The sequence below is a fragment of the Mustela nivalis genome, assembly GCF_964662115.1.
Source record: "Mustela nivalis genome assembly, chromosome: 6".
Taxonomy (NCBI): Eukaryota; Metazoa; Chordata; class Mammalia; order Carnivora; family Mustelidae; genus Mustela; species Mustela nivalis.
Window position 1 is genome coordinate 117,031,164 of NC_139025.1, and position 26,016 is coordinate 117,057,179.

A 26,016-nucleotide genomic window follows, 5' to 3' on the forward strand; every position below is an offset into this window, starting at 1 on the left:
CCCTCACAAGGAGAGAGGGGCTGTCATTATTTTTTTGCCAACCTGTTTCTTTGCCCCTTCCCTCTCCCTCCCTGTTATCCTCTACCTGGTGAGTTTGCATCACTACTAGGGCCCCCTGGGTCCAATTAGGGGGCCTCCCCAAGGGAGCTGACTGAGGCAATCCCTGCCCCAAGGGGGCCTCCCCGAGTCAAAGTTTTAATTAGCCATCACTGCTCTTCCTGAAACTCTGACCTGCCCACGGCTACACCAGCCCAGCCTGGCTTTGCCGCAGGAGGCGGGCCTGGCATCCAAGCCAGTGGCAAAGCAAAGCAAAGCTGCCCCAGCACGGTGAGGGGGCGTGCCTGGGCCCCTGTCCCACCGCAGCTCCCCAGGCATACCTCCGCATCACCTCATTTAATCCATTACATGGATTAATAAATGGATTAAGTGACTTAATCCATTAAATGGATTAAATAAATTAATGCGCTAATATTTGTAGAGACTTAAATCAGTACCTGCTCCCTAGCAAAAGGCTATAGGAGTATTCAGTTGAAAATGCAAGGCAGCATGGACTGCTTGGGGGAATCGAGGAGTAGGGTGGGGTGCAAGGCTATTCTTGGACATGAAGATGGAACGTTCCAGGGTCACCCGACAATGGTGGCCAGTGCGAGGGCTATAATGCTTGTCCCCTTGTAATGTGGGAAGCTTGGGGCTTGGAAGACGGGCATGGACAGGTGTGGAGAGGAGGCTCTGGGCCAGGCGCTCCTCTGATCATCTTATATACTGCACACTGCCCTATGAGCCTCCCATTCTACAGATGAGGCAACCGAGCCTCAGAATAACAATTAACATGTCCAAGGCCACATAACCATGAGAGGTAGGGCACGATTTTGACCCAGTGTAACCCAGAAATATCGGGCCTGCACACTGGGAAATCTGACTTCTCGTGCCCCGCCCCCCATCAGGCCACAGGGTGGTGGTAAGGTCAACAGGCCACACCCCCAGTCCCTAAAGAGGGAAGCCTGCGCAGCTCAGCTACCCCTCAGCTTCCCGCGACCTCCCAGAAACCTGAGGGCTCTGAGTATGGCTGTTGGTGTGGAGGGCCGTGAGGGGTCATGGAGGGGCAGCTGGAGGCCCCTCTCCTGGGGCTGGGTTGTGAGGCTGAGCTTCGGTAATGACTAGGAGTTCTGAGTTTGAAGGCACCACCCCCCACCTCTCCGGGGAACATGAGGCTGTGGACCGTGACCCTGGCCTCAGCCGGCCAGGCCTCACGCCTCCCCTTCAGCAGCAGCAGACACCAGTGCCAGCCCCAGCCAGAGCCAGCCCTCCCAACGCGGTTGCCTGGTAACCGGCCCTAAGTGACGGAAACCCCAGCAGGCCACTAACGAGGGGGCAGCGCCAACCACCTGGCCCAGACCCCGCTGCCCCAGCGGCCTGAGGAAGGTTTCGATGGACAGTGCGCCTGGCCTGCCCACGGTAGGAGGGGATGCACTCTGGCACTGGGGGAGGGGGCCTGGGCAGGCCCAGGAGGAGCTGGGCTGGCAGCCCCCCCAAGACCTCTGAACTGGGGAGCTGCAGGAAGGGAACTCCCGATGGAGGCCGAAGCAAGGCAGGCACTGGGCAGGAGTCAGGGCTGTGGGCACAGCCCGCCCAGGCCCAAACCACCATCCTGGAAACAGCTGTGCTGCTCTGCCCAGGGCACAGAGGTGGGGGGAGGGGATCCCCTGAGAGAGGCCCTGGCTGGGGAAAGGGAAGGAGGTGATTAGGAAAGCTGGCAGAAGTCCAGGCTCCTGCAACACGGAGGGGAAAATGCATCAGCCTCTCCTCTCCTCACCGAGCTCCCCCTCCTCTTCTCCTCGCACCCCCAACCCCAGGCTAGGGGCCTCCAAGGAGGGACTGCAGGCAGCTGGAAGCCCAGGTGGATCTCAGCCAGGTGTTTTTCCATCCTGGGTCTGGAGATGGAGAAGCAGTGTCAAAACAAGACGGAAGCTGGTGTGCAGACCAGACGGGTCTTTGGGAGACCTGGGTTCAAGGCATGCCTGCTCCAGCCCCTAGGCACGTGGCTACCCCTCTCAGGGCCTCAGTGTTTCCATGTTGGAATGGGCGCGGGCAGGGCAGAGGATTGGTGTCACGGGTCCTGAGAGGCTGGGGCGGGGCGGTGCAGGGGCTTTAGGGGAACTTTTGGCTATAGAGGCTTTCCTCAGGCTCTCATCTCTGGGCCAAGGCAGATTTTTTTGCCCTTCTTTCTGCTCTTCAGACCAGCCGAGTCCTCCTTTTTGCCATTAATCCTTCACTCCCTCACCGTGGCCCAACTCCACCCTGTGCTGGGCCCTGAGGTGTCTGTGTTCAGGCGGGCCCAGGCCCGGCCCTGGAAGGCATCAGTCCCCAGGCTTGTGACCCGGCCACGTTAGCACAGGGAGCTGTGGCCAGGCTGATGAGCTAACGCAGAGGAGAGTTTGGGAGGCTATAAGGCTCCAGAATAGGTGACCAAACCCAGCTTACATCTCCGGAAGTTTTCCTGGAGGAGTGGGTCTGAGCTGTCTTGAAGACAGGTTAGCAAAGAAAGAGCTGGATACACGGCAGAGGCCAGTGCTCTTGGTCGAGGAGAGCATAATCAGGAGCACAGAGGTAATGCCCAAGTGAGGACCTCAGGCCGGCTCTGGGGGATGAGTGGAAGGCGGCGGGAGAGAGCCAGTCAGGAGGCAGGCAGAAACCTGACCGGGAAATTGGATCCTGAGGGTACTGGAGAGCCTTGGGAGGCCACCCCACCAAGCTGAGGGTGGGGCTTGGGGATGGGTTACAGGATGAGATATGGGCATTAGAACGACCTCCCTGGAGGTAGGAAAGTAATGTTTCCCACTGCTTCCAGCACTAAGCCAGACAGAGCCCGTTGCTCACTCCGGCATAGCCAGAATGGGGGACCCTACCCTGACTCAAGGCTCAGCACCCTAGTCCTCATGCCTCTCTTGGGCAGCCCAGCCCTACACAAGCACTCATCACCCGGAAACATTTGTTTCTTTAACTGCACTGGAAACAGCACCAGAATCAAGGGTGGGAAGGATGGTTAATCTACCCCAGCTATTCATTAATCAGAGGGCTCCTCACTCCCCTGCACTAAGGTCCCCAAATTATTGTGTCTGGGCTTTTTCTCTCTGGCCAGAAGGCTGGCAGGCATCGTCCTGCAAAGGAGCCCAGTGAAAGCCCATCTCCCTTTCCTAAACTTGGGGAGCACCCTCTGAGAGACTCTGATTTCCTCGGAAGATAGCTCTCCGAATGGTTCGGGATCACACAACTCTTTGTGGGGAGTTTCAGCTCCTCTGTTTCTTGGCTCTGTGGGCGACCTACTCCCCCCACTTCCTCTAGAGCTACCACCGCTTAAGGTCTTACTACAAAGCAAGCTGTGAACTCATTGAATCTGCGTGAGACCTGAGATAAGTTCTCATTCTGCCCGTTGGACTGATGAGCAAACTGAGAGGTTAAGGGGCTGCCTTAAGGTCACACAGCTCAATAGGTCAAACCTCAGTTGGCCTGTTTGTCAAATCCTGACCTCATATGATTGTGTAAGAATTAAGTGAGAATTAAGAATTAAGTGACTAGCCCAGGGCCACACTCCAAGTAGGAGCTACTTGCCTAGCCCATCCACCCACACAGCTGTTCCTCTACTGAGTGGGAGCACGGAAGGGAGGAAGAAACAGAAAGGGCAGAGAGTTGCAACAGCAGTCAGAGGGCCTCCCTGGACGACACAATATATATCGCTGAGTCCGGAAGGATCAGAGAGAGCATTGCTGTGTGTCTCAAGGAGAGGGGCCTTGCTTCCCTGTTTGTCTGCCTATGCTGTGGCTGCCAGTGCCACGTCTCCCTCCTCTGGGGTGAGAAGCTCCTGGGAGGAAGGAAAGAGTTTTGTAAATAGCAAGTGTGGCCTCATTAGAGAGAACGACATTATTAATAACTGTAGGTCCAGCTGAGGTTCGGGGGGCTGACCTTTTACCTCAGCTTCCCAGAGAGTGGGGGGGGCAGTTGGTAATCAGTGTCTGGGGTGGGGTGGAGGAGGGCAGGCTTGGTGTGTTGGGGTGTGTGTGTGTGTGTGTGTGTGTGTATGTGAAACCTCCCTTCCAGGTTTTTCTATGTGACTTTTCTTTGTTAACCCCACCCAGGAAGCCCACAGAAGGACAGACTGCTCCCTTCTCTGCTTTTGTTAACACTGTCCCTTCCAGCCATGATACCATTTCTCCTCTCCAAGATCACAGCCTAATATTACCTTCCTCCATCCGACAGATGCCTGAGAGAGCCACTTTTCTTCACAGGCTCTGCACATACATGACCCTCGGGATAGAGAAGAAAAGGACAAGGTTAGAGCCTTCAGGAGCTCCCAGCTGACACCCTACAGAGCTTTTTATCATTTGCAAGTAATTTCCCACCCAGTTCCCACGAGCAACACTCACCTCGTGGTTCCCATTCTGCAGATGAGGAAACTGAGGCTCAGAAAGTTACAAAGTGGCTCCCAAGTTCTCCTTTCTATTATAGTGCAAGTTAGTTAGGTGCTGCCGAAAAGGAATGGGCAAGACGCCGATTAAGGGGGCTACTGTCTTTGTGAAGTGTCCCTAAGTTAAGGCAAGACTCAGAATGGGGCCGCAGACTCTTAACTGGCCCCTAGGGTCTCCACCAGGTTTATGTGGGCCTGGATGGGTCCCATTCAGGCTCAGCGAGACTGGAGAGAACACCAGGTGACCTGAGCACACAACCTGAGAGTCCTAGGCCCTAAGAACTGAGAATACTGCCCTCTTCCCACAACCCCTCACCCCTGCCCCACAGCAGCAGCAGCAGCAGCAGCTCAAAGGTGGGCAAAGGTGGGAGACAACTAGTGTTGTGCTAAAGAATGGAGAGGGGGAGGGCAGAGTGGTGAGGAGCAAAAGTAGGGACAAATAGCCTGTGATCTGAGCCTTGGGCATGACCCCTAGTTGTCACGCACAGGTGTACTTTCCTGATGTGAAGATGTGGGAGCCAGGAGATCTGAGTTTTTATCCCAGCGTGCTGTGTAACCCTGGGAAAGCCCCAACCCTCTCTGAGTCTCTCCTCCTCAGATCACTCCAGACTCTCAGGACCCTACAGCTCTCAACTGATACTCTCTCCCCTCCCCCCAGGTGACCTCCACTTCCTCTTCCTTTTCTTACCTGCAGGGTCCAGCCCCTCCTCCTCAGCTCCAGCTGCTGCCTGACTTTCTGAACTTAAGGCCTCCAGCCTCCTCTGCCCTCTGACTCAGGCAGCCCTGACCTTTGGGATCAGACTGGGTGGTTTTGCCCCATGAACTTCCTCTGACCCTTGGCATGTCCACCTGTCTTCCTCCTCCTCCACTGCACACACCTGTCCCTAGTCCTTGAGCAGCCCAGGAACTGCTAGGGACCAGGTTTCTTTAGAGAAGGTAGCAGCACCGAGGGCCTTCACATCCAGAATTAGATGGCCCAAGGAGTCTGGGCAGATGGAGACAGCCTGTCCACCCCTCCAGCCCCTCTCTCTGCAGCATACCATTCCTGGTTGGGAACACTCCACCCTATCCCACCTCCCAGGCTGTTCAGGCCTGTCTTAGTGAGGGAGGTTTGCCAAAAAGGTTAAGGTACCCTCTGAGGCCACTTACCAACCCCATTCCTGGCATACTATAGTGATGGAGAAATCACCCCTTCCTCAGACACAGGTGGTACCCTAACAGGGACTGAGATACATTTGTCTGGAATTTGCCCTCTGGGGCCGCACTGAGATGCCGGGACAGACTCAGGAGCCCTTCCCCAGCTCCCTAATGCAACTAGTACCTGCCAAGGGAGCCAGAACACCTACCGCGTGCCAGATATCTTAATACAACCTCTTCCAAGCCTTCACACCACTACTACTACGATGTAATTCCACTTTTACTAAAATAAGGAAACTGAAGCCCAACAAGGTCAAGAGGCATGCACGAGGCCACGTATCTAGAAAGTGGCAACGAATGAATGATCTAACGGAGTGAATGAAGGCGTGTGCTGGGCGCGCTGAGCCACGGCTCAGGGATGCGGTGGGTACAGACGGTGCGCAGCACGCACGGCCGTGTTCTTGTAGACTTGGCCACCTCAGGTCCTCCGCACACCCGGGGCCCAGGGGATCGCGGGCTCCCAGAGGCGCGGCCCGGCTCAGCCTACACCGCGCCGGCCGCCCCGCCCCCGCTCCGCCCCCAGCCCGCCCCGCCCGGGACCGCAGACGGCGCCCAGCGGCGGCGCGAACGGCCGCGAGGAAGGTGGCTCCGGCCTCGGTGCTCTCCGGGACTTCCCGCTCAGGGCCCGGCCCGACAAGGACCCGCCGCCTCCACAGGGCGGAGGATGCGGCCGCAGCCCACGGCAGCAGCATCGAGAAGCCTGGCGCCCTGCAGGTAGGAGCTCGCCCGCTCGGGCGCGGAAAGTTGGGCCGAGTTTGCGGGCGGCGCGTGGAGAAGGGGCGGGTGGCGCTGCCCCAGGGCGCCCCTACCGGCCGGCCGGGGCATGGAGCGCGCCGGGCCTGGGCCGAGGTGCTACAGCTCTGGGCTGCGGCGGGCCCGGGGCTGGCGGGCTGCGGGGCAGGGGGCGCGCGGCTGCTCCGACTTTCCCCGGACTTCGAGGGCCCCGGGGCCTGGGAGCGCCCCGCAGCGTTAGCTAGGCTTTGGCGCCGGATCCCGCGAGGGACTAGGGAGAAGGAGATCGGGCTGAGCCCTCGGGCCTCCCGCGGGGCCCGGCTCACGTGGACTGCCGGGGCGGAGATGAGGGGGCGGTGGGGGGCTGGGCCTGGGGGGGGCGGCGGCGGGCGCTGAGGCGCCGCGGGGCCCTGGACGCGCCCTACTGGGACCGGACGGCCCTGCGGTTTCCTTGCTACAGCTTGACTCACCCTCTGGCCGCAGCCCAGGCTGGCGGGATCGCCCCGAGGCGGTGTCTGCCCGGACACTGCGGCCAGGCCGTCCCCTGCTCCTGTCTTCCCTCCAGTCTTTGGGTGTCGGCCCTCGGGGCTGGGTGCGCGGGCCTTGCTCTGTGCACACGTGTGCTGGGCCCGAGCGAGGGAGAACGCAGTTCTGGAGGGGCGTGTGTGCAAATGTGGGCCGTGCACGTACTTGCAGGCACGGGGTTGCATGCGTGGCTGCGGCCTATGGATCAGCCTGCTGGGGTGCACGTGCGCCCAGCGCCAACGGACAGAGCATGGGGACACCCGGAAGCGCGCGGGGTCGGGCGCGGCGGCAGCCCCAAAGCCAGGTTGGCTGAGGGCCCCAGGCACCACCGATATGGGCGGGGCGGGTGGGAGAAAGGTGGTGGAGGCCTATCCTGCGACCCTTCCCCCTCCAATGGAGCCTAAGCTGCGCCAGGTTCTGTAGGGCCCAGAGCCTCAACTGGGGAAGGTATGAGGACCCCGGGAGGGGCCCTGATCCAGCGCTCTAGGGGCCGGCCCCAGCCTGGCAGGATGGCTCTCTTCTTCCTGGTCTTTCCCAACTCCCAACAACCACTGGCCTTAAGGAGAGTCGCTAGGAGGTGGAAAAGCTGTTTGCTTCCCCTGATGCTTAGGACAGGGAGGGCACAGTGGTGGTGGGCTCTTTTCCGGGACCCTGCTCTGAGCCCTGGCGGAAGTTGGTCCTCCCAGCCCTCAGCCAGCAAACAGCTTGGTGGCCCAAAGGGCAATGTGACCCTGCTCCCTGGGGTCCCCCCTTCCCTAAGCAATTGCTTGCCTCTTCCTCCGTGTGTGTGTGTGTGTGTGTGTGTGTGTGTGTGAAGGAGGCACCTACATTTTGGCTACTGGCTTGAGTGGGGAGGGGCCTCCCTCAAGGGAGTGTTCACTGGGCTTTTTCTACTGACAGGAGGTAGTAAGGTCAGCCCCATACTCTTCCTAGTTCTCTGCTGATTCCCTAGAGCTCCGTCTCTCCCTCAGAGACTTCTGAGGGTCCCACATGGCTTCACCTCTATTGACTGGGTCCCAGGGTGGAGGGGGAGGCTGTCTCAGGAAGTCTCCAGGGCAAAGGGCTCGCAATGGGCAGAGCCTGGGGGGAAAAAGACTCCAGGGGCTGGGGTGGGTGTGGAGCAGGCTCCTAGGGGCATGTGGGGGAGGTGAGACCAGAGCCAGCACTTAATTAATCCAGAGCTCCCCGTGGTGGAGGGGGCGGAATACTTACTTAGCACCCCCAAAACCATACAACTCCTTCTTGCAAGGTTGCTGTGCCCCAGGATGGGGCTTTGCATCTGGGATGCAAATCTCTGTCATAGAGCATTGCTATCAATACCATACCCTGATGTCCCTTCTGATCTCTCCTAGGGAGCATCCCCTTCTCTAGGCTGGCCTAAGGTGTTGGATTCTGGCCAGAAGAGCCAACTTTTTCAGAGTCCCACCTGGCTTCCGTGGTGTGGTTAGGCAGGGATGAGAGTGGGCATTGGCCCTCCTACTACCCTTGGCTTTTCTTGTCCACAAGATGTGTTGGTCTCCTTATGAGCCTGCGGTTGTCATTGGCCACCAGCCAGAAGGGAGGAGAGGGCTGGAAGAAGGGGCTGGTCATGGCTTGCACCTGACCCATGGCCTAATCATAGCAAGAGGGAGCTGATTCATCCTTTCTAAGCCACCTGAGGGTTTCGGGAACAGGGTGCTAGGGGAAGTAGAGGCAGGATGATGTGGCCTGAGAAGGCTGGCCTCAGATGACCCTTCATGGGTCATTGGGTACCTGCTGCCTTGAGAAAGCCCGGGCTTAACTTCTCTGGGCCTGGGTCCCAATCCTTGCTTTCCCTTGCTTCAGGGCCTTAGTCTTGCTCTGGCATTCAGTGTTTCAGTGGGGGTAGTAGCCCTAGCACTCTGTGGTCCTTGGGGACTCCCTCCCTGGACATTTGCATTCTCCCACCTCCCTACCTTCTTGTCCCTGGAGCCGTGCTGCTGCCCTTGCATGCCTTGAATAGCCAAGGGCAGTTGAGGGGCTGGGATGGAACACAGGCTCTCCTCCTGGACACTTTGGGAGCTTCCTGCTGGTACCACAGCACCATCTACTGGACAGCCTCGGCTCTCCTGCGGGGGGGTGGGCAGGCCCTTGTGAAGCCATGTTGCCCACTGCTTCTCTTGGGGTATAGTCCTACCCTGTGGAAACGAGCCCGGTATCTGTGTTGCTCTGGGCCTAGAGACCTGGGTTCAAGGCTCGGCTCTGACATTTTTGCTAAGATTGGCCAGTCAGACAGACCTAAAGAGTGTCTTGGGAAACCTGAATGCATAGACAATGTCCAGTTCCACATCTTGGCTGTAGTGGGCATCTTGGGATCCCTGTGTCATTGGGAGTAAGAGCTGTAGGGGGAGGTAGGAAGCCTTCCTCTTGTCCCATCTCCTTTATCAGTGACTGGGATGAATAGGTCTCCTCATCGGTGTAGGGGGAACAGGCGTAGCCAAGCGAGTGGATCTTCAGACTGCCTGCAAAGTTGGAAACCGCAGGAAAGGGGTCTGGAGAGTCACGTGGGGAGAAGCTGAACAGAAGGGGCTCCTGGAGTGGGACTAGGGGGAATGAGTTGGAAACCTCTGTGTTGTCTGACTCATGCATTCATTCATTCATAGGCTTTATCGAGCATCTGCTAAGTGCCAGGTTCTGAGGTGCGGCGATGAGCCAGTGAGAGCAGCAGCCCTCGCTTGCCTGTAGCCTGTTCTAACAGCCCCTACCTTTCTCTCTCTCCCAGGTCAGCAGTTGAGTAGCTGGGGCCCCTGAGGGCTTGAAGCCTTCACAGTGATGGCGGAGAAGCGGCCCCTGGGGACCCTAGGGCCTGTGATATATGGCAAGCTGCCCCGCCTAGAAGCAGACTCTGGACCTGGGCACAGCCTATCCTCTTCTGTTGGTAACCAGGACCCCTGCAGCTACAAGGGTGCCTACTTCTCCTGCCCTATGGGGAGTGCTCCCAAGGCAGGGTCTGAGCGGTTGGCATCTTGGACCCCATATCCACCCTTGTACCCCACCAGCATGGCAGGACCCCCTCTTCGGACAGACAGCCTGTTGACCAGTTGCCTGCTCTACCGCCCAGCAGCAGAAAGCTCTGAGAAGGTGCAGGAACCTGGCCCTGTTGAGCTCCTGCCCTTTGGTCCCCAATCTCATTCCTACCCAGGCCCACCGTTGGCAGCACCCAAACCTGTCTACCGCAGCCCTCTGTGTTACGGGCTCTCAGCTTGCCTGGGGGATGGGGCAGCGAAGAGGCCACTGGATGTTGACTGGACGATGGTGACCGGACCCCTCTTACCCCCGGCTGACCCGTCTTGTTCTCTGACCCCAACTCCTGGCAAGGGCCAGTCTGTAGATGGCACCTTCTTGCGTGGTGTGCCAGCTGGAGGATCTGGCAAGAACTCAATGAACTTCTCCCCATGCCAGGCATTTCTGGAGAAGTATCAGACCATCCACAGCACAGGCTTGCTGGCCTCCAAATATGCAGGTCCTTACCCTGGGGACCCCAAGCAGGCATTGTCTGATGGACCTCCCAATCCATGGACCCAGCTGGCCCAACCCCTGGGGCCAGCCTGCCAGGATACAGTGCCTACCCACTACCCGCTCCCTCACCCTCCACAGGCCCTGCCTTGCCCACCAGCCTGTCGCCACCCGGAGAAGCAGGGGAGCTACAGCTCGGTGCTTCCCCTACAGCCTGTGGGAGCCCACAAGGGGGCTGGGTACCCAGCTAGTGGGCTGAGCAGCCCTTACCTGAGGCAGCAGGCTGCCCAGGCACCCTATATGGCCCCAGTGGGCCTGGACACCTTTTCCTATTCCTCTGCCCCACTCCCCGCACCCTCACCAGGCCTCAAGCTGGACCCACCTCTTGCTCCCCGGTGCCCAATGGACTTTGCCCCCCAGACACTGGGCTTTCCTTATGCCCGGGATGACCTCTCTCTCTATGGAGCATCCCCAGGGCTTGGAGGGACGCCGCCTTCCCAAAACAGTGTACAGGCTGTGCCTTCCAGTGTGCAGCCCAGTGCCTTCCAGCGAGCATGCCAGTCCCTGCCTGCCAGCCAGCCCTGCTCAGAGCCCGCAAGGCCTGCGGAGAAGCCAGTCCAGGAAGCAGAGGAGAAGGTGTGGCTGCCCAGCTGCAGGAAAGAGCAGCTCCAGCCCCAGCTCGATGAGCACCCTGGGGCACCCATTGTCATTGGGGATAGCCCGGTTCCACGCACCCCTCCGGCGCTCCCACCATGCGCCCAGGAGCGCCAGTCTCTGCTGCAGAACAAGGGTGCACTGTCACCCTGCTCTCCACCGATGCCGATTATTGACAATGTCTTCAGCTTGGCCCCCTACCGTGACTATCTGGATGTGCAGGCTCCCGAGGACTCGCCTGAGCCTGACCCAGCCCCAGCCCCCAGTGAGAGCCCTGCCAAAGACTGTGGGGGGACCCTGCCTGCCCAGGAGGCCCCTTCAAAGGCTCCCTGCTCACTTAGAGAGGAGGTGGCCCTGGACTTAAGTGTGAAGAAGTCCTCGGCAGAGGCTCCTGTCCGGGTTCCTAGTCCTGAGGTGTGTGCCAGGCCCACGGCAGCCCTGGATGTGCCAGGTGTGGGGAACACAGTCTCGGATCTGCCAGAGCTGGAAAAGATAGTCACGGAAGCACCAGGGCTGCCCGGGGTGCCGGCAGCCACCGAGGCCACCACCCCAAGGACCAACTTCCACAGCTCCGTGGCCTTCATGTTCCGAAAATTCAAGATCCTCCGGCCAGCACCTCTGCCAGCAGCTGTGGCCCCATCGGCGCCCACCCCAGCCCCCGCGCCGGCCCAAGCTGTACCCACCCCCACGAGCGTGCCCCTTGGTCTCCAGATTCTCACGCAGCCCTTGCCAGTGGCCTGCTTCAACGTGGCGCTGCCCAGTCCTCCCGCTATGGCCGCGGCCCCCACTCCCGCGCTGGCCCCCTTGCCTGCCCGGACCCTGGCTCCGACCCCAACTTCAGGCTCTCCCCCAGCCCCAGCAGACTCTCCAGAGCAACGCTTCACGGGCCTGCACGCATCCTTGTGCGAAGCCATCTCGGGCTCAGTGGCACACTCTCCGCCTGAGAAGCTGCGGGAGTGGCTGGAGACCGCAGGGCCCTGGGGCCGGGGGGCGTGGCAGGACTGCCAGACTGTGCAGGGGCTGCTGGGCAAGCTGCTGTCGCAGCTGCAGAGCTTCGTGTGCACGCAGCGGTGTCCCTTCCCCCACGTGGTGCGCGCTGGCGCCATCTTTGTGCCCATCCACCTGGTGAAGGAGCGCCTCTTCCCCCGGCTGCCGCCTGCCTCCGTGGACCATGTGCTGCAAGAGCACCGCGTGGAGCTGCGACCCACCACGCTGTCTGAGGAGCGTGCGCTGCGTGAGCGGGCCCTGCACGGCTGCACCTCTCGCATGCTCAAGCTGCTGGCACTGCGCCAGCTGCCTGACATCTACCCCGACCTGCTAGGCCTGCAGTGGCGGGACTGTGTCCGCCGCCAGCTGGGTGAGCATGGGGCGGCCCCAGTAGCCACCGGAGCTGTGTGAACGAGTGACAGGTGTGTGGGCTGTCTGAGTGGTCACAGCCGGGCCAAGGGACTGCCTGGGACTCAGGGCAGGGGAGCCCAAGAACTGGTGCTGGGGAGGGGTCTGGCCATCCTCCGGAGGCCCTGTGGCCTCCCACCCACACTCTCACCCCCCATCCCTCCTCACCCCGGTACCACCAGGACCTTCATGGCCTCTTCCCTAAGCCTCTGAGCAGGCCTGCTGCTCTGTCCCTGTGGAAATGTCTCTTAACTTTCCCCGATGCTGCGGCTTTCCAGCTTCCCTCTTCTGCTGGGCCTTCTCCCACCTCAGTATAGACTTCTCCTTTGGGTTCTAGGGCTCTGATGAGGCCCTGTTCTCTATCTGAGGTCTCTTCCTCCTGTGTCTGTGTCCCACCCAGCTTCCCTTCTTCTGAGCTTGAGCCCTGAATTACTAAGTGCATGCTGGCCTTTTCCACTCAGTATCTCTCCGACCCTTAACTCCTCCCAGACCCACACTCCTAAGCTTTCCCCTAAATCTTTGCCCCCCACTCCACCTTCTCCCCCTCAGTAAATGGTACCTGATTCCTGACAGGCAGGGGTCCCCTTCTCCCTCCAAACACGGTTGCCTTTTGCATGTGCCGTGTTTCAGTTGTCCCACTATTTATAGTCACAGAAGCGCCCCTGTAAGTGGGAGCGATGTTTCTGGTTTGCTTTTCCCCTACTAAATGACGTCTCGTGCATATTGCTCTCCAGCTTGCTCTTTTTCTGTCCTGGAGCATCATGAGCTTAGGTCGCTTGGCCCTGCTCTGGGCAGCTGCTGCGTGCTGTGTACACTCACTCCTGCTGGGACTTTGGTGATGGTGCCAGGTGTGCTCATCATGGCCTTTTGTGCATCAGTACACCTGGCACATGGAGGCCTGAGGCCTGTGACTTGCTTTATAGCCTTCCCTCGCTGCTCCGCCATCCTGCCACCAAGCCTCTGTGTCTCTGTCTCCACGGGAATGGTTTCTCGTCCCTTCATCACCTGGCAGCCTTGCCCTGGGCCCTTACCTTGTCCTGGCTCCACATCAGGGTGGGGAAGGCGCCCGAGGCATACATGTGGAACTTGGGGTCTAGGTGACAAGCATTGCTGACTCCTGAGCACTTAAGTTGGAGCATTTCCCCAAACAGGTGCAAAGAGAACGTACACGGGAGTGTTGAACCGGGGGGTGGGGTGGAGTGGAGTGAGGGATATCATGTGTGGCTCAGAGGCTCCAGCCCAGTCTTCTCCCTGGACAGTTGGACTGTCAAGCCCAGAGAGGACAGGGCCGTATTTTCCAGGCTGCCTGCTGGGCGCTCCACAGTCCCCTCCTGCCCTGCCCAAGCTTGGAAGAGTCTGGGGCCTAGTGCAGAACTGACTGGGACCCAGGTTATTCCTGCTGCTGGCTGGATTTGGCGCCCCAGGGAGGGGCCAAATTTGGCCCCTGAGCTGTGAGTCTTCCCCCATATCCCGGAGGGGAGGTCCACCCTTCTGTGGGTGTCCTTTGTGTTCTCCCTGACAGCCTCACTTGCCATGAGGTATGCTCTTGGTCAGAAGCCCTCTCCTGCCCCCTCTGCTGCTTCCTCTACTCCTGGGCCCTGGGGGTGGTCTGGTAGAAGGATGCCACTCTTAGGTGTAACAGGGCCCTCTCTCTCCATGCCCCAATTTCCCAGCCTCTACAGGCCAGTGGTTCCTGTCTTGTTGGCCCTTTTCCTTTGGTTCTTGGACCAGATTCTTTGCCTGAGCGGTACTGTCATCTGATAGAGCCCTGGCGTCACCTGGGGAGAAGCATACCTTTCGGCTTCCTGCACACGTGGGGAAGTCATGATGGCCGTGACCCTGCTGGGGCCCTCCAGGCCTGAGGCAGAGTGGAACCACTGGTCTAGGTGGCTTTGGAGGTCAGGAGGTGGGACCTGAGGGTGTTGGGGTCTGCAGCCTGACTGTGTGTTCATTTTCCAGGTAACTTTGACACTGAGGCTGGATCTGTGCCCTCCTCAGAACCCACCATGGCCAGAGATGAGCCGGAGAGCCTAGCCCTGGCCTGGAAGTCACCTGTCCCCAAGGCCAGGAAGCCAGGGAGGAAGCCACCAACCCCTGGCCCGGAGAAAGCAGAGGCAACCGCTGGGGAAGGGTCCCATGGTACCTCCCCTACCCCTGCTGCCAGCACCAGACCCCCTGGTCCCACACTAAGAGCCCGCTTCCGCAGCCTCCTGGAAACCGCTTGGCTCAGTGGCCTAGCACTCCCCACTTGGGGCCACAAGGCCTCAGGGCCGGACCGGTCTGTGCCCCACCCACAGGTGCTGGGTGGCCAAAGCCATCACCTATAGCCTTGGTGGCTGTTTGGACAGCTACTGTATGGGGGTCATTTTCTGGACCCCAACCTTTTTGTAAGGCCAGCTGCCCAGGGCCAGGAGTGGACATGCCATTGGAGCTTCTCCTGCTCTGCTGCCCCCCACCGCCCCCACACAGTGGGCTGAGAGCCCCTGAACTTTTTACATGAGGGCCTTTATTATTAGAAAGGACTACTTCCTGTTTCTTCTTAGAGAAAATGTGTGGGCTTTGGAGCTCAACAGACTTGGGCTTGAATCCTAGCTCCTGTGTTCTTGCTGTGTAACCAGGCAAGTCACTTCCTCCCTTGAGCCCTCAGTTCTCAGTTTGTAAGATAGGACAACGCAGCCTACCTCACAGGGTTGTTGTGGGGGTGATGCCTGACACACACCCATTAAGGTTTGCTCTCTGCTCCCTCCCCAGGACGGGGGCCTAGATCCCAGCCAGGGCCTAGAATAGGAGGCTAAGGCAAGTAGAACCTTCTAGAAAGTCTTTTTGTGTCATAGGACTTGGTTATTTAGGGTGGTACAGTGTACAGTGTGTATGACTTAACACTTTCTAGAGTCATTTCCCAGGAAAGCCTGGGGCTATGCCCTAACGTCTGGGGTTGGGCCCTGACCCCCCCTCCCCCCCCCCCAGCCTGGAAGCTCTCTGGGAAGCCTGCCCCTTCCCTCCTTCACTACAGGGGGTGCCCAGATACAGCCTGGGGCTGGCATCCTTGTTCTGGGCCTGCTGCTTTCACCTTTGGGAGGCCCCAGGCCTGTCCTGAATTGACACCAGTGACTTCCCTGAGCTGCCTTGTCCCCCCTGGTGCATCTTCCTGAGAAAGTGGTATGTTTGCTAGAAGCCAAGCAGCTGCAGGGACTCAGGGACTAGACAAGACAGGCTGAATGACAGCTGGATCCTGGGAGGTCTCCGAAGATACGGACTGGGGACCCTGGCATTCCCCAAGCCAGAGCTCCATCAGTCACACCTGCTATGAGTGACCTCCTTGCAGAGTACTAAACTGAGCCAGAGGCTGGCAAGCTGGGCCCTTGGCCTGGCTAAGGTTTGTAAGAAGGCTGTGGGCCCGGGAGGCAGGCCATTAAACATTAAAGCATTTGGGTTGTTTTTGGATCTGAGGCCTGGCTGTGTGTTTGGGCCGGGGGGTGTGGGGTCTCAAGTTTAATAGGCCATCACCTAGTCCTTGGCAGTTCTCCCTGCTCCCAGCCCAGAAGGTGCTGAGGCTCCCTGGCACCATTGTGCTGGCTAGCTGTGGCCAAGTGGGTCATGGTCACACGCCCGCTGGGTGGCCACTCCCCTGCTCAGGGAAAACCCCTCCTCGCGAGACCCTTGGGGGTCCTGGTGGTCTTTGGGTCTGTGGCGCACTGTCCCAGTGAGAAGTGCTGGTCACTGCTCCCTAGCATGTGCCCTTCTCCAGCACCAAGGACGTGCTCACTAAGGCGTCCCTAGAACAGTGCTGTCACCCCACCCCCATGCTGGTGACTCCATCCTGCAGAAGGACAGTTTCTCACACCTTCGCTGGTGTGGGGAGATGCTGGGTACACCCTCCAGAGACCCTGTCTCTGCTAGGCTCTCCCTGCAGAGGTTTGTTCTCAGGGCTTGCTGGGGTGGCTTCCTGATTTCCCATCTCATCTAGACCAAGAGCCAGCCCACTAGGACAGGTCAGGCCTGCCGGGTCAACCCCAGTCTTTGTGAGCCTTCCCGGAGCTCAGTTACAGCATCCCTCCTGCGCCTGCTGACAGCTGGAGTCTGGCATTGCATGAGGCCGTTGACTTGCTGGTGACTGCCAGGATGCCGAGCCGCCACCTCCGTTGCCCTGCTGCCTGTGCGGGCCCGAGGAGTCCCCCAGCCCGTGAAGGTCACAGGCCAGAAGAGAGGCAACTCCCAACATGTGGTCACCACAGTGACAGAACCTGGGGAAGCGGGCTTTGGAAGCTCGACAGGGGCCTGACCTAGCTTGGGGACAAGGAAGTGTCCCTGGATCCCAGAAGAGATGCTGCCGGTACTGGGCCTCGGAGGCAGGGAGGAAGAAGGTAAAAGCGAGGGAGAAGTGCACCAGGAGTACGGTGAACAGCATGTGGGGAGGCCTGGGGGAATATTTGGAAAGGGGAAAGCAGCCTGCTCAGCCCTACAGCCTGGAGGCTAGGGGCTATAGGGCGCCTGTTTCCCAGAGAGCTGAAGTGAGGCCTGTCTGCTTCACTTGAGGCTACCTGAGTGGGGAGCATAGATGGGGTTCAAGTCACTGAACCCCCAGGCCCTCTGCCACCCCGTCAGCTTCATCCTCCTCATTGTCAAAACGTGGATTTGGCTCTGTTTCTTTTTTTTCTCTTCCTTTTTCCTTTTCTTCCTTCCCTCCCTGCCGTCTTCCTACACTTGCTTGCCCACCTACCATGCCCCTGCTCCCCGGCAGGCACACTTCTCACCGGCAGCCCCGGGCGGGCTCCAAGGCCTCGGCATAGGCAGAGCTGCTCAGCACCCAGGGGCACCTGCCTCTCCACTGTGGCACTACAGGGCCTCCATGGTGCAGAAGCTGGGTTTCAGTGTCCTGGCCCTGGACCTTGCTGGGGGAGGGGGCTGCTTCCAGGAGACAGCTCTGGCCTGGGAGCCTTGGTCAGGTGGGGCAGGGATGGCACTGCCCAGGACCTCGCCTGTGGGAGGCTGTGCTCCCGCCCCTCAATGAGGGTTTTCACAAGGCCTATTCTGCGCCTCAGTCAGGGTGTTGATGGCTGACAGCGGAGGTTGTGTCAGTGGCCCTCACCTCTCAGCGAAGCTAGATCGGGCCCACTCTACCTTGGCTGATCATGGCTCTTCAGGCCCTGCAGTTCCCCTGTAACTGTCCAAGGCTTCCGAGCTGGGGTAACTCTTCTCACATGGAATCACCTGGAAAATGTTTGCCCCCCCCATCTGGAAAATATTCAGGTCCCACCAAGAACCCTTCAGCAGAGCCCAGAAAGCTGGGTTTGAACCTAGCCCCAACGGTGATCCTGGGTCAGGTGTTCAGGAATCCTATTGAGTAATGCTGACAACTCTCTTCAGGTGACAGATAAGGAAACAGGTCCCCTCACTTGCTGCTGGTCACATCAAGTCAGGAGCTGTGTCAAGACGCCGCAGATCCAGTGCTGGTTTTTTGAGCCGGCCAGGAGGCCAAGAACGTTTTGTACCTGCCACTGCTTCGCCCTAGCAGCTGAGCTCAGACCTGCTCACCGGGCTATTCTCTGCCTCAGGTGGCCTCACTAGACAACATGTAGGTCTATGGCCTGAGTTGAAAAAGGGAGGATAGCGCTCAGGTGGGCCTAAGGCCTGAATGAGGCCCTGTCTCCCGGTGGCCCTACTTGGCGCTTGGACCCAGTAGGAGGCAGAGGAGCCCAGCCTGCTAAATTCCCCGCCAGGAATTAAGCCTCAGGCCTGCAAGGTAAGTGACACGGGGCAGCTTTGTCTCCAGCCTGTGTCAAGCCTGTGTTGGGTCACTGGGGAGGGGAAGGAAGAGTGCAAGGCTCTGCTTGACAGGGGATTATGAAGACCCCCTTGGTAACCTCCAGGTGCTTCCAGCCCTGCCTAGTTCTCACTAAGGGGGTTGGGGTGAATGGGCTGGGTCTCCCGAAATCCCCATAGGGGAAATGGAGCACCTGCCTGAATGTGCCTCTTCTCACCCCATAGTCCTGCCAGATGTGGGAGTTAGTGGCTCCAGGCCCTGGGCCACCCCTCACCCATGCCTGCTGCTCCTTCCACCCCAGCCCCAGCTGAGGAAGGCCACAGGGACACCCCAGTCAGAGGGCACTGAGCCCTGCTGCTGGCTCTTGTCCTGTGTGCTCTCGAGACCCCTTTCCTGAGTACCTATCCCAGCCCAGCGGGTGCAGCCCTTCCAGGCCCCAGGGCAGGGGAAGGTGGTGTAGACCCCCTCCTCTCTCATCTCTAGCTGGACAGGCTCTCTTGCCTCTGCCTCAGTCTTGGAGGGGCCCAGCTTCCAGGCTTGGGGCAGTGAGAGCCTGGGCTCCTGGGAAGAGGGAAGAGAGTGCTGAGCCCCTGAGTCCCTTGAAAGACCCTCAAGAGGCCCCTCCTATGATTACTAGACTGGAGCAGAGGGTCCCTGCTGCTTTTTTCACTGGCACCAGATAAAATCTACAGACCTCTCCTCAGATGGGGGTTATGGGGACAGAGCAGGTTCCCCTCCTACCCTCCAAGCTTGGCAGTGGCTTCTCCTCAAACCGTATAAACCTCCCAGACCCGAGCACCCTGTCAGAAGAACAGGAGCTTTGGTCTGGGGCCCCTCAGCACAGACGCCAGAGGCTTTCGTCAGTCTCCACCCTTCATCCTGAAGCATCCTTATTCCCGAGTCCCATCCACCTTGGGTGGGCAGGAGAAAGCCCTGACTCAAAGAGGCCTGGGTCCCCCCAACAGACCTGGGCCCTGCCTACCTTTCTGTGAAGCTTGGCACCTTGCTGGTATAGGAGAGCCGGGGTCGCCTTGTCCAGCCTTCACTGCCACCCCTTAGCTTGCTACCTGCTGACAGCAAGGACACATCAGGTCTCCCAGCCCTGTCTGCTACCACCCTACCACTCTGGCATTACTAAGTCAGCTACGGCAAGGGTCCCCAGCCATAAAGGACTGGTCCTCACCAGATCTGCCTGCTGCTGCCCTAACTCTGCCTTGGAGCTCAGCAGGCATTCCAGGCCCCCAGCTTCTGGTACCCTGGTCCTTTCTGGTTGTTGCCAGCTGGACGTGTTCCATCTGGAATTAGCCTAGACCTTTCTGGTCTTGTTGGTGCCTCTGATCCCAAGTGCCTGGTCTACCAGGATGGGTGAGGAGGCCTCTCCCACTTCCACTGATCCCATGCCCTGTACACCAGGCTTGCTTTCTATGTACTGCCGTTCCCTTGGGGCCTCCAGACCCCTGCCGTGTGGGCCCTAAACCTTTAGCTGGGCCCACCCCTGCAGAGGAAGTGCCGAGGCTTCTGCAATACTTCCTCTCATGGTGGGCTGTGTAAGAGGGCCTGAACCAGAGTGTTTGGGAGCTCCTCTCTGCTGACCTTCCTTTCTCCTTGGCCTCAAAGAAGGCGGTTTTCTCCATGTCCCCAGCATGTACAACACCGCCCCTGGTCTTCCCATCCCTAGAAAGCATTATCCACTTCCCTGTGTGACTGACAGCTTTGCTTTGCCCTGGGATCCTTGTGAAATGTGGTTATCCTTGCTTTCCTCATCAGAGGGTCAGCTGAGGTGGAGAGGTGGAATGGCTCCCCCATGGCCCCAGCCCATCTCTGGGTGGTCATGTCAGGGGTTGCCAACCTTAGGGGCTTCCCTCAGCAGTCTTCTCTCCTCAGGCATGTGCTGTCCTTACACTCATCTTCCTAAAAAAAGCCAAAGTCTGTTTCTAGTAAGACTTCTTGGTTCCATGGGGTGGATGGGGCTCCCGGCCTAGGGTTAGGGCCCTGTCTGCCTCTCAAGCCCCTTTCAGATGAGGGAGAGACCTGGGCCTCCATTGCTACTGATGTCCACTAGCTGCCTCCTCTCCACACCTGTTCCCTGCAGCCAGAGGTCGGGCTAGGCACAGAACTGGGTGGGGGTCTAGGGGGAGAGTCTGCCCACCAGCTCCTACCTGGGCCCTGGGGCAGCCACCAAGTGCCAGCTCATGGGCCTGGCCCCACTTAGCCCCACCGGTGAGTGGGAGGACGCTCGCTATCTTCTAGGACATGACCACCACACTTCGTACCTCCTGGATTCCCTGGCAGACCTGTTACCCGCCCTTCTGACTGTCCTGAACCCCAGCTCAAATCTTCCCTGCCCACAAGAACCTTTTCCTGAAGGGTCCTCCCCCTACCCGTACACCCCCTCCCTTCAGAGCTTTGGGTGAGGGTTCCTGTGAGGGTTGGACGTCAGGGATGGCCTAAAAACATCCGGAGGAAGGCACAGATACCTGTAATTCCCACAGGGCTAGGCCCTCCTCTGCCTCCACCTCACCTTCCAGGACAGCCCAGTTCCCTGCTTCCTTTGGTCATGGGCCTGCTGGGAGTTGTGGTTGTCCTTGCTTGATTGAGCTTCCAAGGCAATAGTGACCTCACTGTGAGACAGAAGGGAAGACTGGCCTGGCAGGAGTTGTCCTGGGTGACCACAGGGTCCTGACCAGGAAAGGGTCAGCATAGCAGGACCTGGGTATTGGCACAAGGTGGCCGGAGATTGGTGTGTGTGTGGGGGGGTGCTGTGTTCAAAGTCCCAATGCCCTTCCAGTTTTGTGCCCAGCAGGGTATATCTAGAGCACCCTGAGCCCAAGAAGCTGCTCATCACCTTGGTGGTCCTAGAATCAATGCCCTGCTCATGATGAAGGCCAAACCCGCTGAGTCCTGAAAGTGGGTGGAGCCCCTCCACCTTCCACAGCCTTTGAGGTGGGAAGATGTTCCTAGAGGCATAAGGGATGGGAGCAGATTGGGAGTATGGGCTTCTCAACCTCAAGGCTCCGTAGTCTGTCCTCCCCAGGGGAAGCTTTGAGCGCCAGAGGTGGGACCTCTGAACCTAGCCCTTCTGCTGTGAGTCTCCTGGCTCCAAAAAACGAGTGCTTGTTCAAGGTCACCATGTAGAGAGGGTGGAGTAGGACTTGGGCTCATCCTTACTCAGAAACAACTTTACATCCCCTCTCTGTACAGGCAACAGATAACCAGGATAACCTCTCCACTGGGATTTTGCCTTCATTTATATCTGGAAGGGGTGCCACCTCTTGTCCCATTGGAGGACAGATGCCCTCCGGGCTTCAGCATGAGTGGCTCATCACTGGGACTTGAGTCTTAGAGTGCTCCCATGTGCTTCTTTTTTATTATTATTATTTTTTTTATTAACATATAATGTATTATTAGCCCCAGGGATACAGGTCTGTGAATCGCTAGGCTTACACACTTCATAGCACTCACCATAGCACATACCCTCCCCAACGTCCATAACCCCACCACCCTCTCCATGCCCCCCTCCCCCCAGCAACCCTCAGTTTGTTTTGTGAGATTAAGAGTCTCTTATGGTCTGTCTCCCTCCCAATCCCATCTTGTTTCATATTTTCCTTCCCTACCCCCAACCCCCCCAACATTGCCTCTCAAATTCCTCATATCAGGGAGATAAAATGATAATTGTCTTTCTCTGTTTGACTTATTTCGCTCAGCATAATACCCTCAAGTTCCATACATGTCATCGCAAATGGCAAGATTTCATTTCTTTTGATGGCTGCATAGTATTCCATTGTGTGTGTGTGTGTGTGTGTGTGTGTGTGTGTGTGTGTGTGTATCACATCTTCTTTATCCATTCATCTGTTGATGGACATCTAGATTCTTTCCATAGTTTGGTTATTGTGGACATTTGCTGCTATAAACATTCGGTTACATGTGCCCCTTCAGATCACTACATTTATATCTTTAGGGTAAATACCCAGTAGTGCGATTGCTGGGTTGTAGTGTAGCTCTATTTTCAACTTTTTCAGGAACCTCCATGCTGTTTTCCAGAGTGGCTGCACCAGCTTGCATTCCCACCAACAGTGTAGGAGGGTTCCCTTTTCTCCCCATCCTTGCCAGCATCTGTTGTTTCCTGACTTGTTAATTTTAGCCAGTCTGACTGGCATAAGGTGGTATCTCATTGTGGTTTTGATTTGTATTTCCCTGATGCTGAGTGATGTGGAGCACTTTTTCATGTGTCTGTTGGCCATCTGGATGTCTTCTTTGCAGAAATGTCTGTTCATGTCCTCTGCCCATTTCTTGATTGGATTATATGTTCTTTGGGTGTTGAGTTTGATAAGTTCTTTATAGATTTTGGATACTAGCCCTTTATCTAATATATCGCTTGCAAATATCTTCTCCCATTCTGTCAGTTGTCTTTTGGTTTTGTTGACTATTTCTTGATGAAGTCCCAATAGTTCATTTTGCCCTTGCTTCCCTTGCCTTTGGTGATGTTTCTAGGAAGAAGTTGCTGTGGCTAAGGTCAAAGAGTTTGCTGCCTGTGTTCTCCTCAAGAATGGATTCCTTTCTCCCATTGAGGCCTTTCATCCATTTTGAGTCTATTTTCGTGTTTGGTGTAAGGGAATGGTCCAGTTTCATTTTTCTGCATGTGGCTGTCCAATTTTCCCAACACCATTTGTTGAAGAGAGTCTTTTTTCCATTGGACGTCCTTTCCTGCTTTGTCAAAGACCATAGAGTTGAGGGTCTATTTCTGGGCTCTCTATTCTGTTCCACTGATCTCTGTGTCTATTTTTATGCTAGTATCATACTGTCTTACAAAGATGACAGCTTTGTAATAGAGCTTGAAATCTGGATTTGTGATGCCACCAACTTTGGCTTTCTTTTTCAACATTCCTCTGGCTATTTGAGGTCTTTTCTGGTTCCATATAAACTTTAGGATAATTTTTTCCATTTCTTTGAAAAAATGGGTGGTATTTTGATAGGGATTGCGTTAAATGTGTAGATTGCTTTAGGTAGCATAGACATTTTGACAATATTTGTTCTTCCAATCCATAAGCATGGAACACTTTTCCATTTCTTTGTGTCTTCTTCAATTTCTTTCATGAGTACTTTATAGTTTTCTGAGTACAGATTCTTTGCCTCTTTGTTTAGGTTTATTCCTAGGTATCTTATGGTTTCGGGTGCAATTGTAAATGGGATGGACTCCTTAATTTCTCTTTCTTCTGTCTTGTTGTTGGTGTATAAAAATGCAACTGATTTCTGTGCATTGATTTTATATCCTGACACTTTACTGAATTCATGTACAAGTTCAAGCAGATTTGGAGTGGAGTCTTTTGGGTTTCCCACATAAAGTATCATATTGTCTGCAAAGAGTGATAGTTTGACTTCTTCTTTGCTGATTTGGATGCCTTTAATTTCTTTTTGTTGTCTGGTTGCTGAGGCTAGTACTTCTAGTATTATGTTGAATAGCAGTGGTGATAATGGACATCCCTGCCGTGTTCTTGACCTTAGCGGAAAAGCTCTCAGTTTTTCTCCATTGAGAATGATATTCGCTGTGGGTTCTTCATAGATGGCTTTGATGATATTGAGGAATGTACTGTCTGTCCCTACACTTTGAAGAGTTTTGATCAAGAAAAGATGCTGTACTTTGTCAAATGCTTTTTCAGCATCTGTTGAGAGTATCATATGGTTCTTGTTCTTTCTTTATTAACATGTTGTATCACATTGATTGATTTGTGGATGTTGAACCAACCTTGCAGCCCTGGAATAAATCCCACTTGGTCATGGTGAATAATCATTTTAATGTACTGTTGGATCCTATTGACTAGTATTTTGGTGAGAATTTTCACAAATGTGTTCATTAAGGATATTGGTCTGTAATTTTCTTTTTTGATGGGGTCTTTGTCTGGTTTTGGGATCAAGGTAACGCTGGCCTTATAAAATGAGTTTGGAAGTTTTCCTTCCTTTTCTATTTTTTTGTAAGAGTTTCAGAAGAATAGGAATTAATTCTTCTCTAAATGCTTGGTAGAATTCCCCTGGGAAACTGTCTGGCCCTGAGCTCTTGTTTGTTGGGAGATTTTTTTTTAAAGATTTTATTTATTTATTTTATAGAGAGAGATCATAGGTAGGCAGAGAGTCAGGAAGAGAGAGAGGGGGAAGCAGGCTCCCCGCTGAGCAGAGAGCCCAATGCGGGGCTCAATCCCAGGACCCTGAGATCATGATCCGAGCTGAAGGCAGCGGCCTAATCCATTGAGCCACCCATGCACCCCTGTTGGGAGATTTTTTGATGACTGTTTCAATCTCCTTACTGGTTATGGGTTTGTTCAGGTTTCTATGTCTTCCTGGTTCAGTTGTTTATATGTCTCTAGGAATGCATCCATTTCTTCCAGATTGTCAAATTTGCTGGCATATCGTTGCTCATAATATGTTCTTATCGTTGTTTGTATTTCTTTGATGTTGGTTGTGATCTCTCCTCTTTCATTCATGATTTTATTTATTTGGGTCTTTCTCTTTTCTTTTTTGATAAGTCTGGTCAGGGGTTTATCAATCTTATTAATAAGGTCCTAGTTTCATTGATTTGTTTTTTTGGTTTGATTGTTTTTTTGGTTTCTATTTCATTGATTTCTGCTCTGATCTTTATTATTTCTCTTCTCCTGCTGGGTTTAGGTTTTCTTTGCTGTTCTTTCTCCAGCTCATTTAGGTGTAGGGTTAGGTTGTGTATGTGAGACCTTTCTTGTTTCTTGAGAAAGGCTTGTATCACTATATATTTTCCTCTCAGGACTGCCTTTGCCGTGTCCCACAGATTTTGAATGGTTGTGTTTTCATTATCATTTGTTTCCATGAGTTTTTTCAATTCTTCTTTAATTTCCTGGTTGACCCATTCATTTTTTAGTAAGATGCTCTTTAGCCTCCATGTATTTGGGTTCTTTCCAGATTTCCTCTTGTGATTGAGTTCTAGCTTCAGAGCATTGTGGTCTGAAAATATGTGGGGAATGATCCCAAACTTTGTTACTGGTTGAGACCTGATTTGTTGCCCAGGATGTGTTCGATTCTGGAAAATGTTCCATGTGCACTAGAGAAGGATGTGTATTCTGTTGCTTTGGGATGGAATGTTCTGAATATATCTGTAATGTCTATCTGGTCCAGTGTGTCGTTTTCTAACCCCTCACTTTAAATCTGGAGGTGTCTTTGGGTCTAAAATGAGTTTCTTGCACACAGCATATTAATGATTTTTTAAAATCCATTCTGATACCCTGTGTCTTTTGATTGGGGCATTTAGGCCATTTACATTCAGGGTAACTATTGAGAGATATGAATTTAGTACCATTGTATTGCCTGTAATCTGTCTGTTACTGTATATTGTCTCTGTTCCTTTCTGGTCCACTATTTTTAGCCTCTCTCTTTGCTTAGAGGCCCCCTTTCAATATTTCCTGTAGAGCTGGTTTGGTGTTTACAAATTCTTTTAGTTTTTGTTTGTCCTGGAGGCTTTTTATCTCTCCTTCTATTTTCAATGATAGCCTAGCTGGATATAGTATTCTTGGATGCATGTTTTTCTCATTTAGTGCTCTAAATATATCATGCAAGTTCTTTCTGGCCTGCCAGGTCTCTGTGGATAAGTCTGCTGCCGATCTAGTATTTTTACCATTGTATGTTACAGACTTCCTGTCCCAGACTGCTTTCAGGATTTTCCCTTTGTCACTAAGACTTGTAAGTTTTACTATTAGATGACAGGGTGTGGACCTATTCTTATTGATTTTGAGGAGGATTCTCTGCACCTCCTTGATGCTTTGCCGTGTTAGGGAAATTCTCTAAAATAATTTGC

General features: G+C 55.5%; 1 protein-coding gene across 9 annotated transcripts; it reads left to right on the top strand.

Moving 5' to 3' along the window:
- Positions 1-982: 982 nt before the first annotated feature.
- On the top strand, positions 983-15,883 carry LOC309867246 (uncharacterized protein C15orf39 homolog). Of its 9 annotated transcripts, none has more exons than XM_082735850.1 (4): positions 993-1,455; positions 6,067-6,373; positions 9,657-12,453; positions 14,399-15,883. In XM_082735850.1, exon 3 carries the CDS (start codon positions 9,707-9,709, stop codon positions 12,440-12,442), a length of 2,736 nt encoding a protein of 911 aa, XP_082591976.1. In that variant the 5' UTR covers positions 993-1,455; positions 6,067-6,373; positions 9,657-9,706; the 3' UTR covers positions 12,443-12,453; positions 14,399-15,883. The 9 variants fall into 9 exon arrangements, 8 of the variants coding, with proteins under 8 accessions (XP_082591979.1, XP_082591974.1, XP_082591976.1 ...); XM_082735846.1 differs by having other exon boundaries at positions 1,042-1,455; positions 9,657-12,401; XM_082735851.1 differs by having other exon boundaries at positions 1,042-1,455; positions 6,183-6,373.
- Positions 15,884-26,016: the final 10,133 nt, after the last annotated feature.

Bases quoted from the DNA above. Each gene is read 5' to 3' on its own strand.
- LOC309867246 (XM_082735848.1), top strand. From the start codon at position 9,707: ATGGCGGAGAAGCGGCCCCTGGGGACCCTAGGGCCTGTGATATATGGC. The intron at 12,402-14,398 runs GTGAGCATGGGG...TTCATTTTCCAG, and splicing joins CTGTGTCCGCCGCCAGCTGG to GTAACTTTGACACTGAGGCT.